Source organism: Acanthochromis polyacanthus, chromosome 18, assembly GCF_021347895.1.
Source record: "Acanthochromis polyacanthus isolate Apoly-LR-REF ecotype Palm Island chromosome 18, KAUST_Apoly_ChrSc, whole genome shotgun sequence".
In the NCBI taxonomy this organism is placed as follows: domain Eukaryota; kingdom Metazoa; phylum Chordata; class Actinopteri; family Pomacentridae; genus Acanthochromis; species Acanthochromis polyacanthus.
In genome coordinates this window covers 35254576-35273857 of record NC_067130.1, presented here as the reverse complement: position 1 = coordinate 35273857, position 19282 = coordinate 35254576, and the positions used below count along the sequence as shown (strand labels likewise).

The window sequence follows — 19282 nt, the reverse complement described above, 5'->3', positions numbered from 1 at the left end:
AGGAGCCGACATAGAGCTTCTACTTGATTCAGTTTTTATTGATTCCAGCATTTGTGACATTTAAAACACTTTAAAGTCCAGATAAAACCGTTTCATTCACAGACGTTTGACATCATAAAACTTCATATTCTACCATGGAGGCTCACCAGAAGGACAACGTTCTAAAAGCAGACGTGATCATAGAGAAGTTATCTAAACATACAGAACTCCAGTAACCATCTATCCCTGCATCTCATTGGTCCACAATCAGACTCCGCCCCTTCAGTGTGAATCCACTCCAATAAAGTAAAAACCACGACAGTGAAGACGCAGACATTCCTACGACACACAGACTGAAGCAGAGCGTTAGAGCGCCCCCAGCAGGACGTGAGGCTAGTAAGGCAGCAGGCGGCGGCTTTAAGGCCAGAGAACCTTCTATCTTCTGATCAGGTCGACAGGTTCATGATGGTTTCTTTAAAAAGGATCGTGAAGGTGTTTCTACAGTGATCTCCATCAAACGTCTGATGGCTCCGCTCTGGATGTCTTTTAAAATGTTTTTAAAATGCTTCTGTGTTTATACATTTACAGATTCAAAGGAACGGAACATAAACTAAACACAAACACAGGAGAAGTTACAACTCTTCTCTCTTATAATGTTCAGTTGATCGGTCGATGAATCAGCAGCAACCGATTCACGAAGACAGATTTTAACGTCTCCTGATCAATGAACTTTTAACTGATCCAAGAATTAATCCTGCTTTCTGATTGGTGGCTCTTCTTAAGCTACATATTCTAATGAGTCAAGTTGTCATGGCACAAAAAACAACAACGAATAAATTGATTTGGCCTATCAGAAACCTCTGAAGTGAGCCGAGCTCTGATTGGCTAGCTGGCTCACCAACAGGAAGTCCACAAAAGAAACATTTATGGCGACGACAACGTTTTTAAGGATTAACTTTGTTAGCATGTAAGCTAACCTACAGTGTGACTGGGGTTACCGTGCTTACCAGGTAACATTCGTAATTTAGTGTGTCAGTTTACGAGCTAACTTTGTTTTAGTCATACTAGCATACGGCTAGCATGCTAACAGGGTGAGGGTGTTAGTTAGCGTTAATCGATTGTGAACAGCAGAAGTGATGCTAACTAGCACGCTAGCTAATGGCAGTGCTCAGTTATGTCGACGACCACCGCCTTCCGCCAGCTAAACAGGAAGTAGCCCATGCCGGCGCCGACCGCCACGGCGATGCAGAGGTAGCCGTTGTAGGTCATGAAGACGAGCATCAGGAAGTAGCTGACAACCACCTGGATGATGTGGAGCAGTGTCTGCAGAAAGTGGGCGGGGCTTAGCATCCGCTGCCTGGAAGGAAGACAAGAAGCTGGTTAATGTTTCTGCTTGGAATACACTTTTAAGAAGGGTTAGTGCAGTTAGCAATGTAGATGCTAATGTTTGTGGTACTACTATCATTAGTAATGTAGACTTTAGTGTTTGTAGTACCACTGCCTAGAGCTGGGTGATATGACGATAGATATTGTCTGGACGATAGAAAATGTCTATCATTTTATGTGAAGATCCTATCGTTTATATCGCAGTGTTGCAAAACACGCTTTTCGGCAGAATTTTATGTCACCGACGTGCCTTACGGCAAGCCCACTTTGCCAACTTAGCGACTTTCTCGCTAAATCTAGCGACTTTCCAAAGTGTCCCAGCGACTTTTTTTGTCTAAAGCGACTAGCGACAAATCTAGATACTTTTTCTGCCGTTTTGGAGACTGACAGGAAAACTGGGATCCTTCTGCAGTTACTGTTTTCAACCAGCAGCAGGTGCTGCTGTGAGCTCCTCCCCCTCCCAGAGCACAGGCTGTCAGTCCAGTAACCCCACAGCAGACCCAGTGTCTGATTAGAGGACGCATCACTCCGCGGCCAGACGGCAGATGAATCGTGCATGGACAAAGTCACTACAGATCCCATCCAGACTAACAGAGCGGGATATAAATGAAAATGTTTCTTCACTGTCATACTAAAATAAACCACAGCATTTAGCCTCTAGTTCAAAAACATATTTTGGGTGTTTTATACTCACTTTTTGGTCTCTTCCACAACGTTATTCCTCTCTCCTACAACGTTGATTACAATTACATGCAAACTGGGAAATATGCACATTAGGAGATGACGTCATTTAGCGACTTCTAGCAACTTTTAGGACAGCCAACAGCGGCTTTCCTTACTGAGGAGTTGGCAACACTGCTAAAACATAAACAGCTATGGAGGAAGACGGTGGACTCGACTCAGAAGAACAATCTAAACAACAAGATGACGAACAACCAGCTCACACCGACGAGCTTGTACCTAAAAGAGGGGGAACTTCTGTCATATGGCGGTGGTTTGGATTTAAAAAGACCGACAAGGATCAGACTACCGTACTTTGTAAGGTATGCCGCTGCCCGGTGCCATTCATTCATTGAATTTACCAAAAATATGCTATATCGTGATGTATATCGTATCGGGATATAAAATTTTGGTCATATCGCCCAGCCCTACTACTGGAATTAGTAATGTAGATGCTAATATTCGTAGTACTACTACCATTAGTATGTCGACTTTAGTGTTTGTAGTACTACTACCACTAGTAATGTAGATGTTAGTGTTTGTAGTACTACTATCTTTACTACTGTAGACTTTAATGTTTGTAGTACTACTACCATTAGTAATGTAGATGTTAATGCTTGTAGTACTACTATCATTAGTAATGTAGATGTTAATGCTTGTAGTACTACTATCATTAGTAATGTAGACGTTAATGCTTGTAGTACTACTATCATTAGTAATGTAGACGTTAATGTTTGTAGTACTACTATCATTAGTAATGTAGACGTTAATGCTTGTAGTACTACTATCATTAGTAATGTAGACGTTAATGCTTGTAGTACTACTATCATTAGTAATGTAGACGTTAATGCTTGTAGTACTACTATCATTAGTAATGTAGACGTTAATGCTTGTAGTACTACTATCATTAGTAATGTAGACGTTAATGCTTGTAGTACTACTATCATTAGTAATGTAGACGTTAATGCTTGTAGTACTACTATCATTAGTAATGTAGACGTTAATGCTTGTAGTACTACTATCATTAGTAATGTAGACGTTAATGCTTGTAGTACTACTATCATTAGTAATGTAGATGTTAATGTTTGTAGTACTACTATCATTAGTAATGTAGACGTTAATGCTTGTAGTACTACTATCATTAGTAATGTAGACGTTAATGCTTGTAGTACTACTATCATTAGTAATGTAGACGTTAATGCTTGTAGTACTACTATCATTAGTAATGTAGACGTTAATGCTTGTAGTACTACTATCATTAGTAATGTAGATGTTAATGTTTGTAGTACTACTATCATTAGTAATGTAGACGTTAATGCTTGTAGTACTACTATCATTAGTATGACGACTTTAGTGTTTGTAGTAATACTATCATTAGTAATGTAGATGTTAATGCCTGTAGTACTACTATCTTTAGTAATGTAGACTTAAATGTTTGTAGTATTACTACTATTAGTAATGTAGATGCTCATGTTACAGCGGTAGCACAGCACATTGTCATAACTCTGAATTAGCATTATAGCTTTAAAGACAGAACCATAAGGTAAACGATGCTAACAGTGAAGAAGCTAAATGGTGTGCTAGCAGTTAGCAGTAGCCTGTATTTCTGTTGCTGGATTAGCTAGCTAACCTTTAGCTGTGTTCCCATACTACAGTGTAGGGTTAGCATTAGCATCAGCAGTATGGCAGCTACTTTACCAACTGTTAGCATCATTAAACTCACTTAGCAGAATACAGGAAGTCACGCTGGATTCTACTACAGCAACCATAATCAACCCTTTGATGCCCCACAGGGGTCACTTTTGACCCCTGTGGGGCGTCAAAGGGTTAACACCACCGAAGAAGAAAAGACGTCCTCCAATCAAAGCCTGCCAACACTCATAACCAGTTCATTGATCAGTGATCAAAATCTGTCTGAACAAGCTGATCAGAGGTTCCCAGACCTAGACCACAACCAGAACCAGAACCAGCACCAGGACCAGGACTAAAGACCGTTACCTGGGAGACAACCTGGAGAGGTGGGACTTTGTTCCAACAGGAAGCTCCACCCCCTTCAAGCTGCTGTCGATCAAGGAGCAGGCAGGAAACGCATCATAAGAACTTATATCTCAAACTTGCTCTAATTCGTCGTCTCAGACCGACTCCACACTGGGGCTGCTCTGATTGGTTGACACAATTGGTGACATCACTATTTTAAACCGCAACATTTTCGAAATAAAACACTTCAACGTCAGTATTTTAAACTAACATTTTCAAAATAAAATGCTTTAATGTCAGCATTTTAAATCAGAACATTTTCAAAATAAACGCTTCAACGTCGCAGCAAATGTTTATAAAATGGAGTTCCTGTCTGAGACTACATTGTAAAAACTTCTTTCATTGTTAATTTCCAAACACTTAACGTTATTTAATAGATTTTTTTCAGTTTTACTATGATACAAGCAGAACTCTGTCAGACTATAATTAACCTACTGAGATAAAAGTTTCAGTTTGTCACACAAAAATCTAGATTTTCACTATAAACAAGTGTACTCTAACATTTTAAAACTAAAATGACATAATGTTCCTGTCATTAAATGTTATTATTCTCAACATTTAGAAAAAAAAACACTGTTTGGGTTCAGGTTATAAACCATCCTGATTTCTTTATTTATGGGCACCAAAAAATATCATTTCCTTGTCTGAAAAAAATTAAAAATCAGCAAAAACATTTTAGAATTTCTGAAAATTTGCAAAACCTTCAGGAAGAAAATTCCAATAATTCCTTTAAAAGTTTCCCTGGGAAATTTTATTTTAAAAACAAATCACCCAAATTTGGCAAAAAAAAATCTTGTACTGTAAATATTTTCAAAAAATGAGTAAAAATCTTCCAAAAAATCCTAAAAAATTCTAAAGTGGTTACACACACACACACACACACACACACACACACACACACACACACACACACACCAGTAAAGCTTCTGGTATTTTCTTTAAGAACATTTACATAAAAATCAAGCAAAATCCAGAGAAATTTACTGGATTTTGGTTGGTATTTTTATGGGAATGTTCATAAGAAACACTTTAACATTTCTTTTTTTCCACCAAAAAATGTTCAAAAATTTCCCAAAAATGTTAAAAATGTGGACATCAGAAGTTTCACTCCATATTTTCAAACTTTAAAACGGATCGAGTTGACCCATACAAAGACACGAGGGTTAAAACACTTCCTGTTAGCTTCTGTCTGTGGCTCCTCCTGCTCTGCTCGCATCATTAGCATGAGCTAAGCATTAGCGTAGCGACGTACCCAACTGTCTTGTGCGTCTCCATCAGCACCGTCCCATCAGCCCCTGGGAGAGGCATGGAGTTGTAGCGCACGTTGACCTGACTGCGCCGCAGCAGAACCTCACGGCCAATCTTCAGCCCCTCGTACAAGACGGCCAATAGGAAGACACCAATACAAGCCGCGACCATCCCTGATTGGACGAGAGGACGGGCAACGTTCAGGTACAGGTAGACAGAACAGATGTGACACATGTAAGCCCCGCCCCTCCCTCCCTCCGGCTGACCTCCAGGTGAGTTGATGAGCAGCCCGTTGAACAGCAGCTCCACGTTGTAGCCGAAGTGGAAGGTCATCATCTAGACAACAACAGCTAACGTTAACACGCCAACACCTGCAGGGAACTCAGGTACATCATAAGCCCCGCCCCTCACCATGTTGTTGTGGCAGCTATGGTCCCCGCTGTCCCCTCCTCCTCCGTGGTCGTGGCCGCTGATGGTGGTCGTGGCCATGGTGTGATGCTGGTGATCGTTGTGGTCCATGCCACTGTGACTCATGTGATCCATCGCTACGGAAACAAAATCAGCAGTATCATGAGATGTATCCTAGTGTGAGCAATCATTGGTCCTGGTTAGTTCTGATCTCCTTGAGCACTACAGGGACCCAGAAGGATCTTAAAGGTCCCTCTGGTGGATCATCAGGAACGAGAACCACATCCAGGGAACAGCCATTAATAGAAAGATACAAGCAGCAGCATTCACCTGAACACACGCCTGAACACTAGGGGTATAACGGTACACTTACTCGTACCGAACCGTTCGGTACGGTAGCGTACCGTGATATGAACATTTTAAGACTATTAAGAATGTACACAGTCGTTTTAAACCTAAAACTTCATAGTGCCCACAGCTGCGGTGGATCTTCTCTGGCTCACAGTCACGCAGTATTGTGGAACTAAAGAAAAAAAGCAGGAGTTTCCAGGGAGCCACAGGATGTGACGGATCGTTTATTCTCCTGTCGGCATTTCATGGCTAATGCTAGCAACAATGAGAAGAAGCTAGAGCTGGAAGATGCTCCGGCATCATTAAAATCACCAGTTTGGGATCACTTCGGTTTCCCAGTGAAGTATGAAAAAGTAGAAGAACAAGTGGACAAGATGAAAGCCGTACGCCGACACTGAAGCGGTCCTCAGCTGTGCATCCAGCAACACGTCAAACTTAGACACACATTAGAAAAAGCTCCTTCCAAGTGTAGCTATCCCCACTGCTAGGAAAAAACAGAGAACTGTACAAACGATGCTCCCAGCATCATTTCATCAAACCCTGCCTAGCATTTCAGAACGGGCTAAAGCAATAACCAAGTCCATGGTGTTTTCATAGCAGCAGATCTACGGCCATACTCCGTTGTTCAGAACTGAGGTTTTAAACTTCTGATGAAGGTCAGCTTATGTTAACTTTACATTACTGCTCTTTGCTACAGATAAATGACTTGATGGTGTATTTTTTTTTAGCCTACTAGTATATTTATGCTGGTAAACAGGAGCCTAACTAAATGTTTTTTGTTTTGTTTTTTTAAAAGCAATTACTTTAAAATCCATTTCCTACTTTAGGTGATAGAGCCCGTTATGAAGTTCTTTCTCATCCACATTTCAGCCAGAAAGTCAGACCAGCTCTGATATCAGCAGGTTTTTTATTCCATTTTTCCCCTTAACTGAGAACCAAACTGAAATTTTTGTGTACCGTTACACCCCTACAGAACACATGCCAGAACACACACCTGAACACGCCTGAACACGCCTGAACACGCCTGAACACGCCTGAACACGCCTGAACACGCCTGCAGACTGACCGGAGCTTCTCTGTCCTCTCGCTGATGTCGACTCATTCAAACTCAGACTCAGACTGAACGCTGGTGACATCACAGCACTAACCAGCCGGCTGCTGAGCCGTAACTAAGGTAACGGTGTGACATCACCAAGCAGACGCCCTGTTGTAATCTGATTGGCTGTCAAGCCCCGAGGCTACAGGAAGCAGAACTGACCAATCAGAGCGCTCTGAGCTGCTTTCTGCTTTCAGCCAATTAGATCACAGCGTCGTTAACATTAACGAGAAGACCGTCTGTTGCCGTCGGCAACACATGTTCTGTTTGAGCGAGTCAGCATCAGTCTTAATTTGGAACATAGAGGTGGTTTTGTCCAGAACCAGAATTGTGGTACAAGAACTAGACCAGCCGGACCTGCAGAACCACCAGAGACTTACGACAGAATCAATAAAAACACAATAAAGAAAAACAGAAAAAAGAAAAAGAGAATGAACTAGATGAGCCCTCAGTAGAGGGCAGAACCACGCCCTCTGCTGGCGAAAACCCTGTCCTCCCTATACAACCGATGCAATATGTATCAATTTTGATCATCGTACGTATCTCCCTCCATACTTGATCTGCTGACCTGTAACTTCACAACTGAGCAGGGGACCTTAGACTGATCTTCAGTGCCAAGTTTGATTATCCTGACTTCAGCGGTTGCAGAGATATCGGAACGGACATAGCCACATACATACAGACATACTTACCCAGCCAGATACCGCACCAAATGCAATAACCCCGCCGACGTACCCTTCGGCGTGGTTAATAAAAACACAATAAAGAAAAACTGAATAAATAGAAACAGAATAAATAGAAACAGATGAAATCATCCAACTGGAAGTTAGACTAAAAACAGGAGAAATAACCAAACTATATCCTAATAATAACCGAATACTAACCCAATAATAAGTGCTGGTTTGTGTAGTTCTCCTTTGGTTCTGTAATCAAACAGCAGAACCGACAGTCCCTCAGACTGTTTAATGAAATACAGATGCTGTACAATTATAACTAATACATAACAATAACTAATAATAATAACTAAATAACACTAATAACAATAATTCCTCAACACAAAAATAAAAAGGAATAACTAATAATTAAAAACTAGTAATATTTAATAAATAGTCATAAGCTGAAGCTGAGTCAAACCAACACCTGGCTGCTGGCCTACTGATCAGTCAGTCACCTGACTGGACGATGACCTACTGGGTCAAGGTCACTGCTCATTGGCTCTGACACGTACACCTTCCTCCAAGTGTCTGACACCGGTCTCAGCAGCCAATCAGAGCACAGAAGCCCTGACCTTTGACCCTTCAGACGTTTATCATGTTGGATTCTATGGTTACGGTTTTATGGCCTCAAACTAGAGGATTTGAGTTAATCTGAGCGCTGGGTCCAGGTCTAATCTGAGCGCTGGGTCCAGGTCTAATCTGAGCGCTGGGTCCAGCTCTAATCTGAGCGCTGGGTCCAGCTCTAATCTGAGCGCTGGGTCCAGCTCTAATCTGAGCGCTGGGTCCAGCTCTAATCTGAGCGCTGGGTCCAGCTCTAATCTGAGCGCTGGGTCCAGGTCTAATCTGAGCGCTGGGTCCAGGTCTAATCTGAGCTTTAGCTCCAGGTCTAATCTGAGCGCTGGGTCCAGCTCTAATCTGAGCGTTGGGTCCAGCTCTAATCTGAGCGCTGGGTCCAGGTCTAATCTGAGCGCTGGGTCCAGCTCTAATCTGAGCGCTGGGTCCAGGTCTAATCTGAGCGCTGGGTCCAGGTCTAATCTGAGCGCTGGGTCCAGCTCTAATCTGAGCGCTGGGTCCAGCTCTAATCTGAGCGTTGGGTCCAGCTCTAATCTGAGCGTTGGGTCCAGCTCTAATCTGAGCGCTGGGTCCAGGTCTAATCTGAGCGCTGGGTCCAGCTCTAATCTGAGCGCTGGGTCCAGGTCTAATCTGAGCGCTGGGTCCAGGTCTAATCTGAGCTTTAGCTCCAGCTCTAATCTGAGCGCTGGGTCCAGCTCTAATCTGAGCGCTGGGTCCAGCTCTAATCTGAGCGCTGGGTCCAGCTCTAATCTGAGCGCTGGGTCCAGGTCTAATCTGAGCGCTGGGTCCAGGTCTAATCTGAGCGTTGGGTCCAGGTCTAATCTGAGCGCTGGGTCCAGCTCTAATCTGAGCGCTGGGTCCAGCTCTAATCTGAGCGTTGGGTCCAGCTCTAATCTGAGCGCTGGGTCCAGCTCTAATCTGAGCGATGGGTCCAGGTCTAATCTGAGCGCTGGGTCCAGGTCTAATCTGAGCTTTAGCTCCAGGTCTAATCTGAGCGCTGGGTCCAGCTCTAATCTGAGCGCTGGGTCCAGCTCTAATCTGAGCGCTGGGTCCAGGTCTAATCTGAGCGCTGGGTCCAGCTCTAATCTGAGCGCTGGGTCCAGCTCTAATCTGAGCGTTGGGTCCAGCTCTAATCTGAGCGCTGGGTCCAGCTCTAATCTGAGCGATGGGTCCAGGTCTAATCTGAGCGCTGGGTCCAGGTCTAATCTGAGCTTTAGCTCCAGGTCTAATCTGAGCGCTGGGTCCAGCTCTAATCTGAGCGCTGGGTCCAGCTCTAATCTGAGCGCTGGGTCCAGCTCTAATCTGAGCGCTGGGTCCAGCTCTAATCTGAGCGCTGGGTCCAGGTCTAATCTGAGCTTTAGCTCCAGCTCTAATCTGAGCTTTAGCTCCAGCTCTAATCTGAGCGCTGGGTCCAGCTCTAATCTGAGCGTTGGGTCCAGGTCTAATCTGAGCGTTGGGTCCAGCTCTAATCTGAGCGCTGGGTCCAGCTCTAATCTGAGCGCTGGGTCCAGGTCTAATCTGAGCGTTGGGTCCAGGTCTAATCTGAGCGCTGGGTCCAGGTCTAATCTGAGCGTTGGGTCCAGCTCTAATCTGAGCGCTGGGTCCAGGTCTAATCTGAGCGCTGGGTCCAGGTCTAATCTGAGCGTTGGGTCCAGGTCTAATCTGAGCGCTGGGTCCAGGTCTAATCTGAGCGTTGGGTCCAGCTCTAATCTGAGCGCTGGGTCCAGGTCTAATCTGAGCGCTGGGTCCAGGTCTAATCTGAGCGCTGGGTCCAGGTCTAATCTGAGCGCTGGCTCCAGGTCTAATCTGAGCGCTGGCTCCAGGTCTAATCTGAGCGTTGGCTCCAGGTCTAATCTGAGCTTTAGCTCCAGGTCTAATCTGAGCGCTGGGTCCAGCTCTAATCTGAGCGCTGGGTCCAGCTCTAATCTGAGCGTTGGGTCCAGGTCTAATCTGAGCGTTGGGTCCAGGTCTAATCTGAGCGTTGGGTCCAGGTCTAATCTGAGCGTTGGGTCCAGGTCTAATCTGAGCGTTGGGTCCAGGTCTAATCTGAGCGCTGGGTCCAGGTCTAATCTGAGCGCTGGGTCCAGGTCTAATCTGAGCGCTGGGTCCAGGTCTAATCTGAGCGTTGGGTCCAAGTCTAATCTGAGCGCTGGGTCCAGCTCTAATCTGAGCGCTGGGTCCAGGTCTAATCTGAGCGCTGGGTCCAGCTCTAATCTGAGCGCTGGGTCCAGCTCTAATCTGAGCGCTGGGTCCAGGTCTAATCTGAGCGCTGGGTCCAGGTCTAATCTGAGCGCTGGGTCCAGGTCTAATCTGATCCTGATTAAAGGAGACTGAGAGTTAATCACAGTGTTTTTCTGTTATTAGATCCAGACTGTCATCTCTGAAATGTTTGTCTAACCTGAGTGTTTGAGGACTTCCTTGTCCCACTGAGCTCTCTGTTATTGTTATTTCCTCGTCTCACACTACCTCCATTGTTCTGGACCGGTTCTAGACTGGTTCTGCTTCATTTCCAGCTCAGTGATGCCACTTCAGGTAACCAGCCTCCAACCAAAAACCTGTCAAGTTAATGCCGTCTTGCGAGCGCGCGTGTGCGTGCACGGGAAAGACTTAAATTTGCACCTCTTCAGGCAGCACACGAACCGCTCTCTAAGTCGGTGTGCACGACATCCAGCAGTCACTGCTGGTAATCACTTTAGAATCGGACTCCTTTTAAATCCTATCAGTTTGTCGGAGCTGAACAGAGAGAGGAAATGCGGTTAAACCAGGTAAATAAGAGCCATGACTTCTGGGAATAAGGACCCTGCAGGTGAAATGCATCCAGCCGAATTTACTACAACACCAGTCTGGTTCTGGAACAATCACAAGTTCTTGTCTCTTGAATGTATGTTTCAGGCACAAGAGCAAAAACTCTTCAGGTGCCCTGATTTTCTATGGAGTTTGGTGCAGTAGCAACAGTGTGCTAGCGGGTAACAGCAGAGGTCACTGACAGAGCTGCTTAAACAGGAAAACAGGTGCTGAGTTTACCTGGAAGTGACGCGGGAATTGCTCCTCTTTTCTTCCTTCGTTCCTCCTCAGAAACACGAAACTAAACCGGTTCTAGTAAAATAAAACAGGAGAAGAAAAGAAGCAGAAGAAAGTCGGTATCTCCGCAACTCTTCACTGTCTGCCGCGCCGCTTCCGCCAGCTGCGTCATCACGGCTTTACGTAGAGCAAGGGGAGGAGCTTAAAAGAGGCTGGGCAACAAAAGAGTGGACCAATCACAGATCGAGTTATTGGATCAGGGGCGGGCTTTTGTGGGCCACGTACACAGCGTTTGTAGTGACGTGATCATGTGAGCTCCTGAACGCACCACGTGATGTGAAGGTGGAAAAAAAATTAAACTCAGGTATGTTTACTCCATCATCAAGAAGAGAAACAATAATAAAATAATTCTTGAAATAATTAATTTATCTGGTCCAAAACACTGGCAACAGTTCACCTGGATATACACACAAAAGTGTCAAAAACACAGATAACACACAAAAGTTTTAAAAAACGGACATTAACACACAAAAGTGTTAAAAACCTGGGTGTTGACACCTATTAATGCACAAACTCCATAAATGTGTGAACACATGACTGGTCTCCTGAGAGGCTGCAGCCATAAACAGCAGATCAGGAGCTGCAGCAGCTTTATGTCATGAACTGATCCAGAAGGAGGGAACTTTAGCAGCAGCTTGTACAGCGTGTCCGTTGTTCTCCTGTCTGATCTTTGGACCAGATGTCCAGTTAAAACGTGTCTCTGATGCTCCAGGTGAAGGTGTTCAACAGAACGTGCTGCAGGAGGAAGCAGTTTTCAGTCCAAAGTCTCAGCATGTTTCTTATCTTATTTCTGTTTCTCTGCAGATTACTGAACCATCACTGGCACATCGTCAGACTCCTTTGACCTCTGTCAAGAAAAAAGGAGAAGCAAGGTTTTAGTTTTATTCATGTATATAATTAGTAACAACTCAGAAGTAACTTCAGTAAACCTACATAGAGTCATGGATGAAATGATCAGACCATCCTTGTTTTCTTTAATTTCTTGTTCATTTTAATGCCTGGTACCACTAAAGGTATATTACCTGAAGAATACAATGAACAGGACTTTAAATGCATCTGATTCCATAATACTTTATGTCCTGTCTGACATATTTCAGTTTCTTTGTATTCCAGGGGGGCTGCATAGTGGAGAAGTGGTTAGCACTTTCACCTTGCAGTAAGAAGATCCCCGGTTCAAATCCCGGCCTGGGCCTGGGATCTTTCTGCATGGAGTTTGCATGTTCTCCCTGTGCATGCGTGGGTTTTCTCCGGGTACTCCGGCTTCCTCCCACAGTCCAAAAACATGCTGAGGTTAATTGGTTACTCTAAATTGTCCGTAGGTGTGAATGTGAGTGTGATTGTGTGTCTGTATATGTAGCCCTGTGACAGACTGGTGACCTGTCCAGGGTGTCCCCTGCCTTCACCCGAGTCAGCTGGGATAGACTCCAGCACCCCCCATGACCCTAGTGAGGATAAAGCGGTGGATGGATGGACGGATGGACGGATGGATGGATGGATGGATGGATGGATGTATTCCAGGGTCTATAAGAGGTCATTTCATGTCATCAGCAGCACATGTAAAGGTCTAGAGTGGTTTCCTGCTGATGTTCAAGCCATAGCAGAACTCACAAGCTGTCAGCTCTCACATAACGCCAAAAACTAAAGAATTATGTGAAGCCACAAAGGCAGCCATCATGAGTGAGAGACAGGTAGAGAAAAAACTGAAGATCTCCAAGACATCTCAGTCCAATTCAAGTTTATTGATATAGCACCAATTACAGTCAGATTGTCTGAAGTCGCTTTCCAGAACCTAGATGAACCCCCAGAGCAGAAATAAGGAGACAGTGGTCTTGGAGAGGGAGGTATGGAGAAGAGGAGGGTGGGGAACAAGGACCATTTAACACACATTGGATCCATGTATGATCAGACAGATGATTCATACAAAGCAGAAGCTAACATGTAAACTGATCCATAGTTTCCTGTTCTGGTGTACAGCTCTGGCATTAAGTGTACACTCAACAAAAATCTAAACGCAACATTTTTGTTTTTGCTCCCATTTTTTATGAGATGAACTCAAAGATCTAAAACTTTTTCCACATACACAATATCACCATTTCTCTCAAATATTGTTCACAAATCTGTCTAAATGTGTGACAGTGAGCACTTCTCCTTTGCTGAGATAATCCATCCCACCTCACAGGTGTTCCATATCAAGATGCTGATCAGACACCATGATTAGTGCACAGGTGTGCCTTAGACTGTCCACAATAAAAGGACACTCTGAAAGGTGCAGTTTAATCACAGCACAATGCCACAGATGTAGCGTGCATTTGGCATGCTGACAGCAGGAATGTCAACCAGAGCTGTTGCTGGTGTATTGAATGTTCATTTCTCTACCATAAGCCGTCTCCAAAGGCGTTTCAGAGAACTTGGCAGGACATCCATCCAGCCTCACAACCACAGACCACGTGTAACCACAGCAGCCCTGGACCTCCACATCCAGCATGTTCACCTCCAAGATGGTCTGAGACTGGCCACTCGGACAGCTGCTGAAACAATCGGTTTGCAGAACCAAAGAATTTCTGCACAAACTGTCAGAAAGCGTCTCAGAGAAGCTCATCTGCTGCTCGTCGTCCTCATGGGGTCTCCACCTGACTCCAGTTCGTCGTCGTAACCAACCTGAGTGGGCAAATGCTCACATTGGATGGAGTCTGGCACGTTGGAGAGATGTTCTCTTCACGGATGAATCCTGGTTTTACACTGTTCAGGGCAGATGGCAGACAGCGTGTGTGGCGTCGTGTGGGTGAGCGGTTTTCTGATGTCAGTGTTGTGGATGGAGTGGTCCATGGTGGCGGTGGGGTTATGGTATGGGCAGGCGTCTGTTATGGACCAAGAACACAGGTGCATTTTATTGATGGCATTTTGAATGCACAGAGATACCGTGACCAGATCCTGAGGCCCGTTGTTGTGCCATACATCCAAGAACATCACCTCATGCTGCAGCAGGATAATGCACGGCCCCATGCTGCAAGGATCTGTACACAATCCTTGGAAGCTGAAAACGTCCCAGTTCTTGCATGGCCAGCATACTCCCCGGACATGTCACCCATTGAGCATGTTTGGGATGCTCTGGATCGGCGAATACGACAGAGTGTACCAGTTCACCCAATATCCAGCAACTTCACACAGCCATTGAAGAGGAGTGGACCCCCCCAATAAAACCAAACTGCACCTTTCAGAGTGTCCTTTTATTGTGGGCAGTCTAAGGCACACCTGTGCACTAATCATGGTGTCTAATCAGCATCTTGATATGGAACACCTGTGAGGTGGGATGGATTATCTCAGCAAAGGAGAAGTGCTCACTATCACAGATTTAGACAGATTTGTGAACAATATTTGAGAGAAATAGTGATATTGTGTATGTGGAAAAAGTTTTAGATCTTTGAGTTAATCTCATAAAAAATGGGAGAAACTCTTCGTCTGCTGTTCTGTCCGCCATGACGGGGGGGTGAGTGTTTTGGTGGAAGGAGATGAGAGGAAGCAAACGCCAGTGCACAAGTCGTGAAAGGCAGGAGAAGAATCTGTATTCTTATATATTTAAGCTCACCTCGATTTTACGATTTGGCAAATTTTCAAATCGTCAGGTTTTAAAAATGCGAATTAATCAATTCGATTTATCGCCCAGCCCAAGTCCACACAGGACATTATGGCCAGATCGAGTTATCATTCCACTGTTTTCTGTGGCAACAGAGACAATACTGAGAAATGCCAATGAACAATTTGCTGAAGACGGTGCTGTGCTAATACTCAGATCAAGTCTGAAATCATGGAGAAACTAGCAGACTACATGTACAGGTACACAGCCTACCCCACAAGCCTTCAGACTGGTGAAGTGGCAGAGGCTTCAGTCAAACAGAACCCATGTTTGACAGAACCAGGCAGCCATAATGGCTGGATTGGATGGATGTACAGTTTGAAGTACAAGATGGGAAATTTCAGATCAAAGCTTCGAAGTCGTGGAGTTCCTGAGGTTACCTGCAACTCACTGAAGAACAAACACTCTGATGACAAGGAACCCACAAAGAATATAAAGAAAGCAAGAAAAGGAGAAGTCGTGTTTCTCCCACACTATCCTGGAGGAAACGGTAAGGAGCAACAAGAGCTGGACCGACAGCAGCTAATCACAGAGTCAAAGAAGAAAGACGGTACAGCCATCAAGGGCTTAATGTGCAGCACATTTACACATAGAAGAAATGATGTCATCAGCCTGCAGATGAGCATCAGAGAGATCGCTGACCGACGGCCGACCTTGTTTGATGTTTCCCAAGTAAGTTAATTTTTTGAAACACAATTGTGGACGTAGACATTACAGACAGAAGATATCTGAAGATGTCAGTTTTACATTCTTTTCAAAGCTTTGTAAAACTTGCATCCATCCTGTTGATCTCTGTTTGGAGCGTATTTACTTGTTTGAAATTGAAATGATAACAGCTTGAAGGGTGAGTTTTCTTTCTTTTCTCTTGTTTATTGCAGGTCAGTGCAGAGTTTCAGAGGATCACCACACTGAATCTGGAGCCAAAATTCATGTCAAAGTTGGACTTCTACTCCCCCAAACTGTGGTTCCTGTTCCAAGTAAGAAAGGTGCTGCAGGAGAACGGCATCGAATGAGTGTCCTACTTCAGGTAATAAAATGTAATCCTATCCCATATTCGGTTTTGTTTAATGATTGTGTTAATCGTAATGTCACGTGGCTGTGTGATATTTTTCTGCTTATGTGTTACTTATTACCAACACTGCTTTATGGTACTCATTTGTCCTGATCAGAAAACTGACCTTTATCCCCTCTGACTTTCCCTCCTGTTATTTTATTGCTTATGTCTCATATTATTTCTTCTGTTTTATTGCCGTCTATAACAGTTCTTTGTAACTCGTATTTTTCTTCAGTTTCTTTTCTCTTAAATCAATTCATTTGAAACTGTTTTGACATTAATGCTGGACTAGTAGAGCAAATGTTACTGAAATGTGCAGAGTAATAAAGGTTTTGATAGTTGAATGGAATCCCATTCAGCGAACACGAGAGATCATCATCCAGGGTCTCATTGATCATCTGGGAGAAGATGCAAGTGCTTTGATCAGGGAGTTTGAGGTTAGTACAGTTTTCTGAATTTCTAAAAGTGTTGCAAGTTTTAACTCAGGTAATCACAAACAACTGTAAGACAAACAGGGAAATCAGCAGCACAATGAGTAGTTTGGGATGTTAGTAAATTACATTCATCATAAAATAGAAGAAAATACATTTTTCCCAATGATGGATGTTATCAGTATAATGATAAAGCACGGTAAAATCCCTGAATGTTTGTATTACCGTTTCAAATTTTAATTTTCATTACAAACATGTTTGATTACTGCACTTTGATGGTGGAGAGCAGTAACTCCTGACACAGACGTGAATGCACAATTTATTATGTTTGGCCCCTGACAACATGGTGGAAGGGCCCCGGAGATTTTTCCTCCACTAAAACCACAAAGACTGAAGTCTGGACGTATTCTTGGTGGTTTTTTTAGGATGCTGAGGGGAAATTAATTAAGCAATGTCACAGTAGAGGGAGTGATGTTGTCCTCTACCGTCATGGCTGTGATTTGGTCGTAGTCATGAGTATGCAGGCTGAGTGCCAAAGATAATCACCGCAGCCACTTCCCCCATCACTGCAAATATTACTGCTTTTAACTGTTGCTGAAGTCCCAGAAATGGAGAACAGATGCTCTGCTTCTTGGTACATACTTAGTTTGTCATAAAGAGCAGCAGCGCTCCACGTTCTGAGGAAAGACTGTCATGTGGTCTGTGACACAGAAAAGGTTGGGGACCACTGCTGTATGTCGTCACTCATCAAATGACTCTTGTACAATCAAATCGTTTGGTTGGAGCTGACTGTTGTATAAGTACTTTGAACATTTTGAGCATACTAAACAATCTTATGATAATAACAATCGTGATAATTTTGTTACAATAACTGCGATATGAACTTTTTGTATGGTTACATCTCTAGAAAATACCGAGCCATAACTCTTTGTACGTCTGTCCTTAACATGCAGACCAGAAGTGATCTCTAACCAGTTCTCTCCCCCATGTCTGCAGATGGTCGCTGATGCTCCTGACGGTTTAGAAAAGGAGTTGGCAGAGGAGGTCATGAAGATTTACTTGGTGCGGAACCAGGGACAGTCAGATGATGGACCTACTGATGTAGGGATTGTAAGTGAGGGCATCATTGTCCTCCGCAGTCTTGCAAACATTGTTTGCAGCCAACAGGTCACACAACTTACACGGTTTGTTTGGAAAGAACTGTGTAAAGTTTTTTTGCTTCTTGCTCGCTCTGGCTGTTTGCTAAACATTACTCCAGACGCACGTTCAATATGTTCAATAGTTTGCAAACAAGGTTATTCACAGTTTAAGCAGTTTGGTTCATTATCAACAGATATGCATCAAAATAGGAGTTTTGTTGAAGAAGGTTGGAAGAAATTTGAAGGAAGAAAACCTCTTGACCTCTTTTTCCGTTTTGATTTTGAAGGTGATGTGATGTGTGCCGTTCAAGCTTGGTCAGAGATGGCTGTACCATCATTTAACGAAGCTCCCACCTTCTAGCTGTGAAAAACAATGGAGGCCTACCTGATTCATCACACGGCACAGTGAAGGTTTGATTCTATAGTCTTGTTTTTTTTATCTTTGCATGTTAAAGTTGCTTTGTTCTTGTTTTCTCTGTACTGTAACTGTCTTTTTAGGCACAAAGCGCTAATATAAATATAATTATTTTATTATTGAGAGTTTGCAAGGGTGATTCTCCAGGCATCAACAAAACAAGCTCCAAAGGTGTCAACAGTCACATCGTCGGGAGGAGATTGGAACGGAGGATGTTTTTCTGCTTGGGGAGCACAGTTGAAGAACACATTCATTCCAGGTGTTGTCATTGGTGTGTTTGCCAAACTTACTCCGGTACCTGACCTGCAGAAAGGGAGCAGGAGAAAGAAGCTCTGCAAAACAGTCCTTTCATCGGTTTTAGCTGTAAAACGTTTGTACGTGTGTACATGTGGTTTGGGGCAGGGATGTCATGTTCTTAATACAATAACATCATCATCAAACAACAAAGCCATAAAAATTTCAGACTTGTTTATTAAAGTACTGTTTGAGTTCATTTTCAAAGTATTTTCCATTTGGTTTTTCTTTGCCCATTTCGTTTTGTGAATATGAAATTTGCCCAGCATGATGATAGTCTGCAACAAAAGGGAAAGGCTGTAAGGTATGGAGGGATTTTCAAAGTAAAAGAGGATGTGGCTCTCCTGGAGGCTGATCCTGTGTCCGGTTTTGTTCTGGATTAGGTTTTGTAGATGATTCCAGAGGTTTTTACTGTATGAGCATTGATAGAAGAGGTGGATGATGGTTTCTGGTTCTGTTTGGCAAAAGTCACAGTTATAGTCTATTTAATTTAAACCTCTCCAGTAACGTGTTTTCCCGAGCCGTCTTTGAATGCACCATGAGCGCATGCTAACGCAGGTGTTCCACAGGAGACGTGCTGCTGTGCTGAGCAGTGCTGAACTATGGAAGCGAATGTGACTCAAAACTCAAATTCAAAAGCATTAGCAGAAATGCTTTTGCATTTCAAAGTCATGGCTGCACTTTTTGACTCAAAACTAAAATGAAAAAGCAATATTCCAA

General features: G+C 43.7%; 3 protein-coding genes across 8 annotated transcripts in view; all 3 read right to left on the bottom strand.

Moving 5' to 3' along the window:
* slc25a46 (solute carrier family 25 member 46) overlaps window positions 1-19282 on the bottom strand; it is a 46584-nt gene that overhangs the window by 20913 nt on the left and 6389 nt on the right. The gene's annotated exons all lie outside the window — the stretch shown is intronic.
* On the bottom strand, window positions 18-11705 carry slc31a1 (solute carrier family 31 member 1). The gene is made up of 5 exons (XM_022223224.2): window positions 11539-11705; window positions 5782-5915; window positions 5637-5706; window positions 5375-5543; window positions 18-1336 (listed from the first exon to the last, which is right to left on the bottom strand). Exons 2-5 carry the CDS (start codon window positions 5911-5913, stop codon window positions 1135-1137), a joined length of 573 nt encoding a protein of 190 aa, XP_022078916.1. The 5' UTR covers window positions 5914-5915; window positions 11539-11705; the 3' UTR covers window positions 18-1134.
* LOC127530970 (proteoglycan 4-like) overlaps window positions 5922-19282 on the bottom strand; it is a 50252-nt gene continuing 36891 nt past the window's right edge. The window contains exon 4 of the mRNA XM_051938976.1: window positions 5922-7183. The gene's annotated coding sequence lies outside the window, so the exon portion shown is untranslated. The remainder of the gene's footprint in view (window positions 7184-19282) is intronic.

What these genes read in the sequence shown, in the direction of transcription:
- slc31a1 (XM_022223224.2), bottom strand. Translation starts at nt 5,913, where the DNA reads ATGGATCACATGAGTCACAGTGGCATGGACCACAACGATCACCAGCAT. An exon ending in ATAGCTGCCACAACAACATG is followed by an intron (nt 5,707 to 5,781) that starts GTGAGGGGCGGG and finishes GTTGTTGTCTAG; the next exon opens with ATGATGACCTTCCACTTCGG. An exon ending in GAGACGCACAAGACAGTTGG is followed by an intron (nt 1,337 to 5,374) that starts GTACGTCGCTAC and finishes TCTTCCTTCCAG; the next exon opens with GCAGCGGATGCTAAGCCCCG.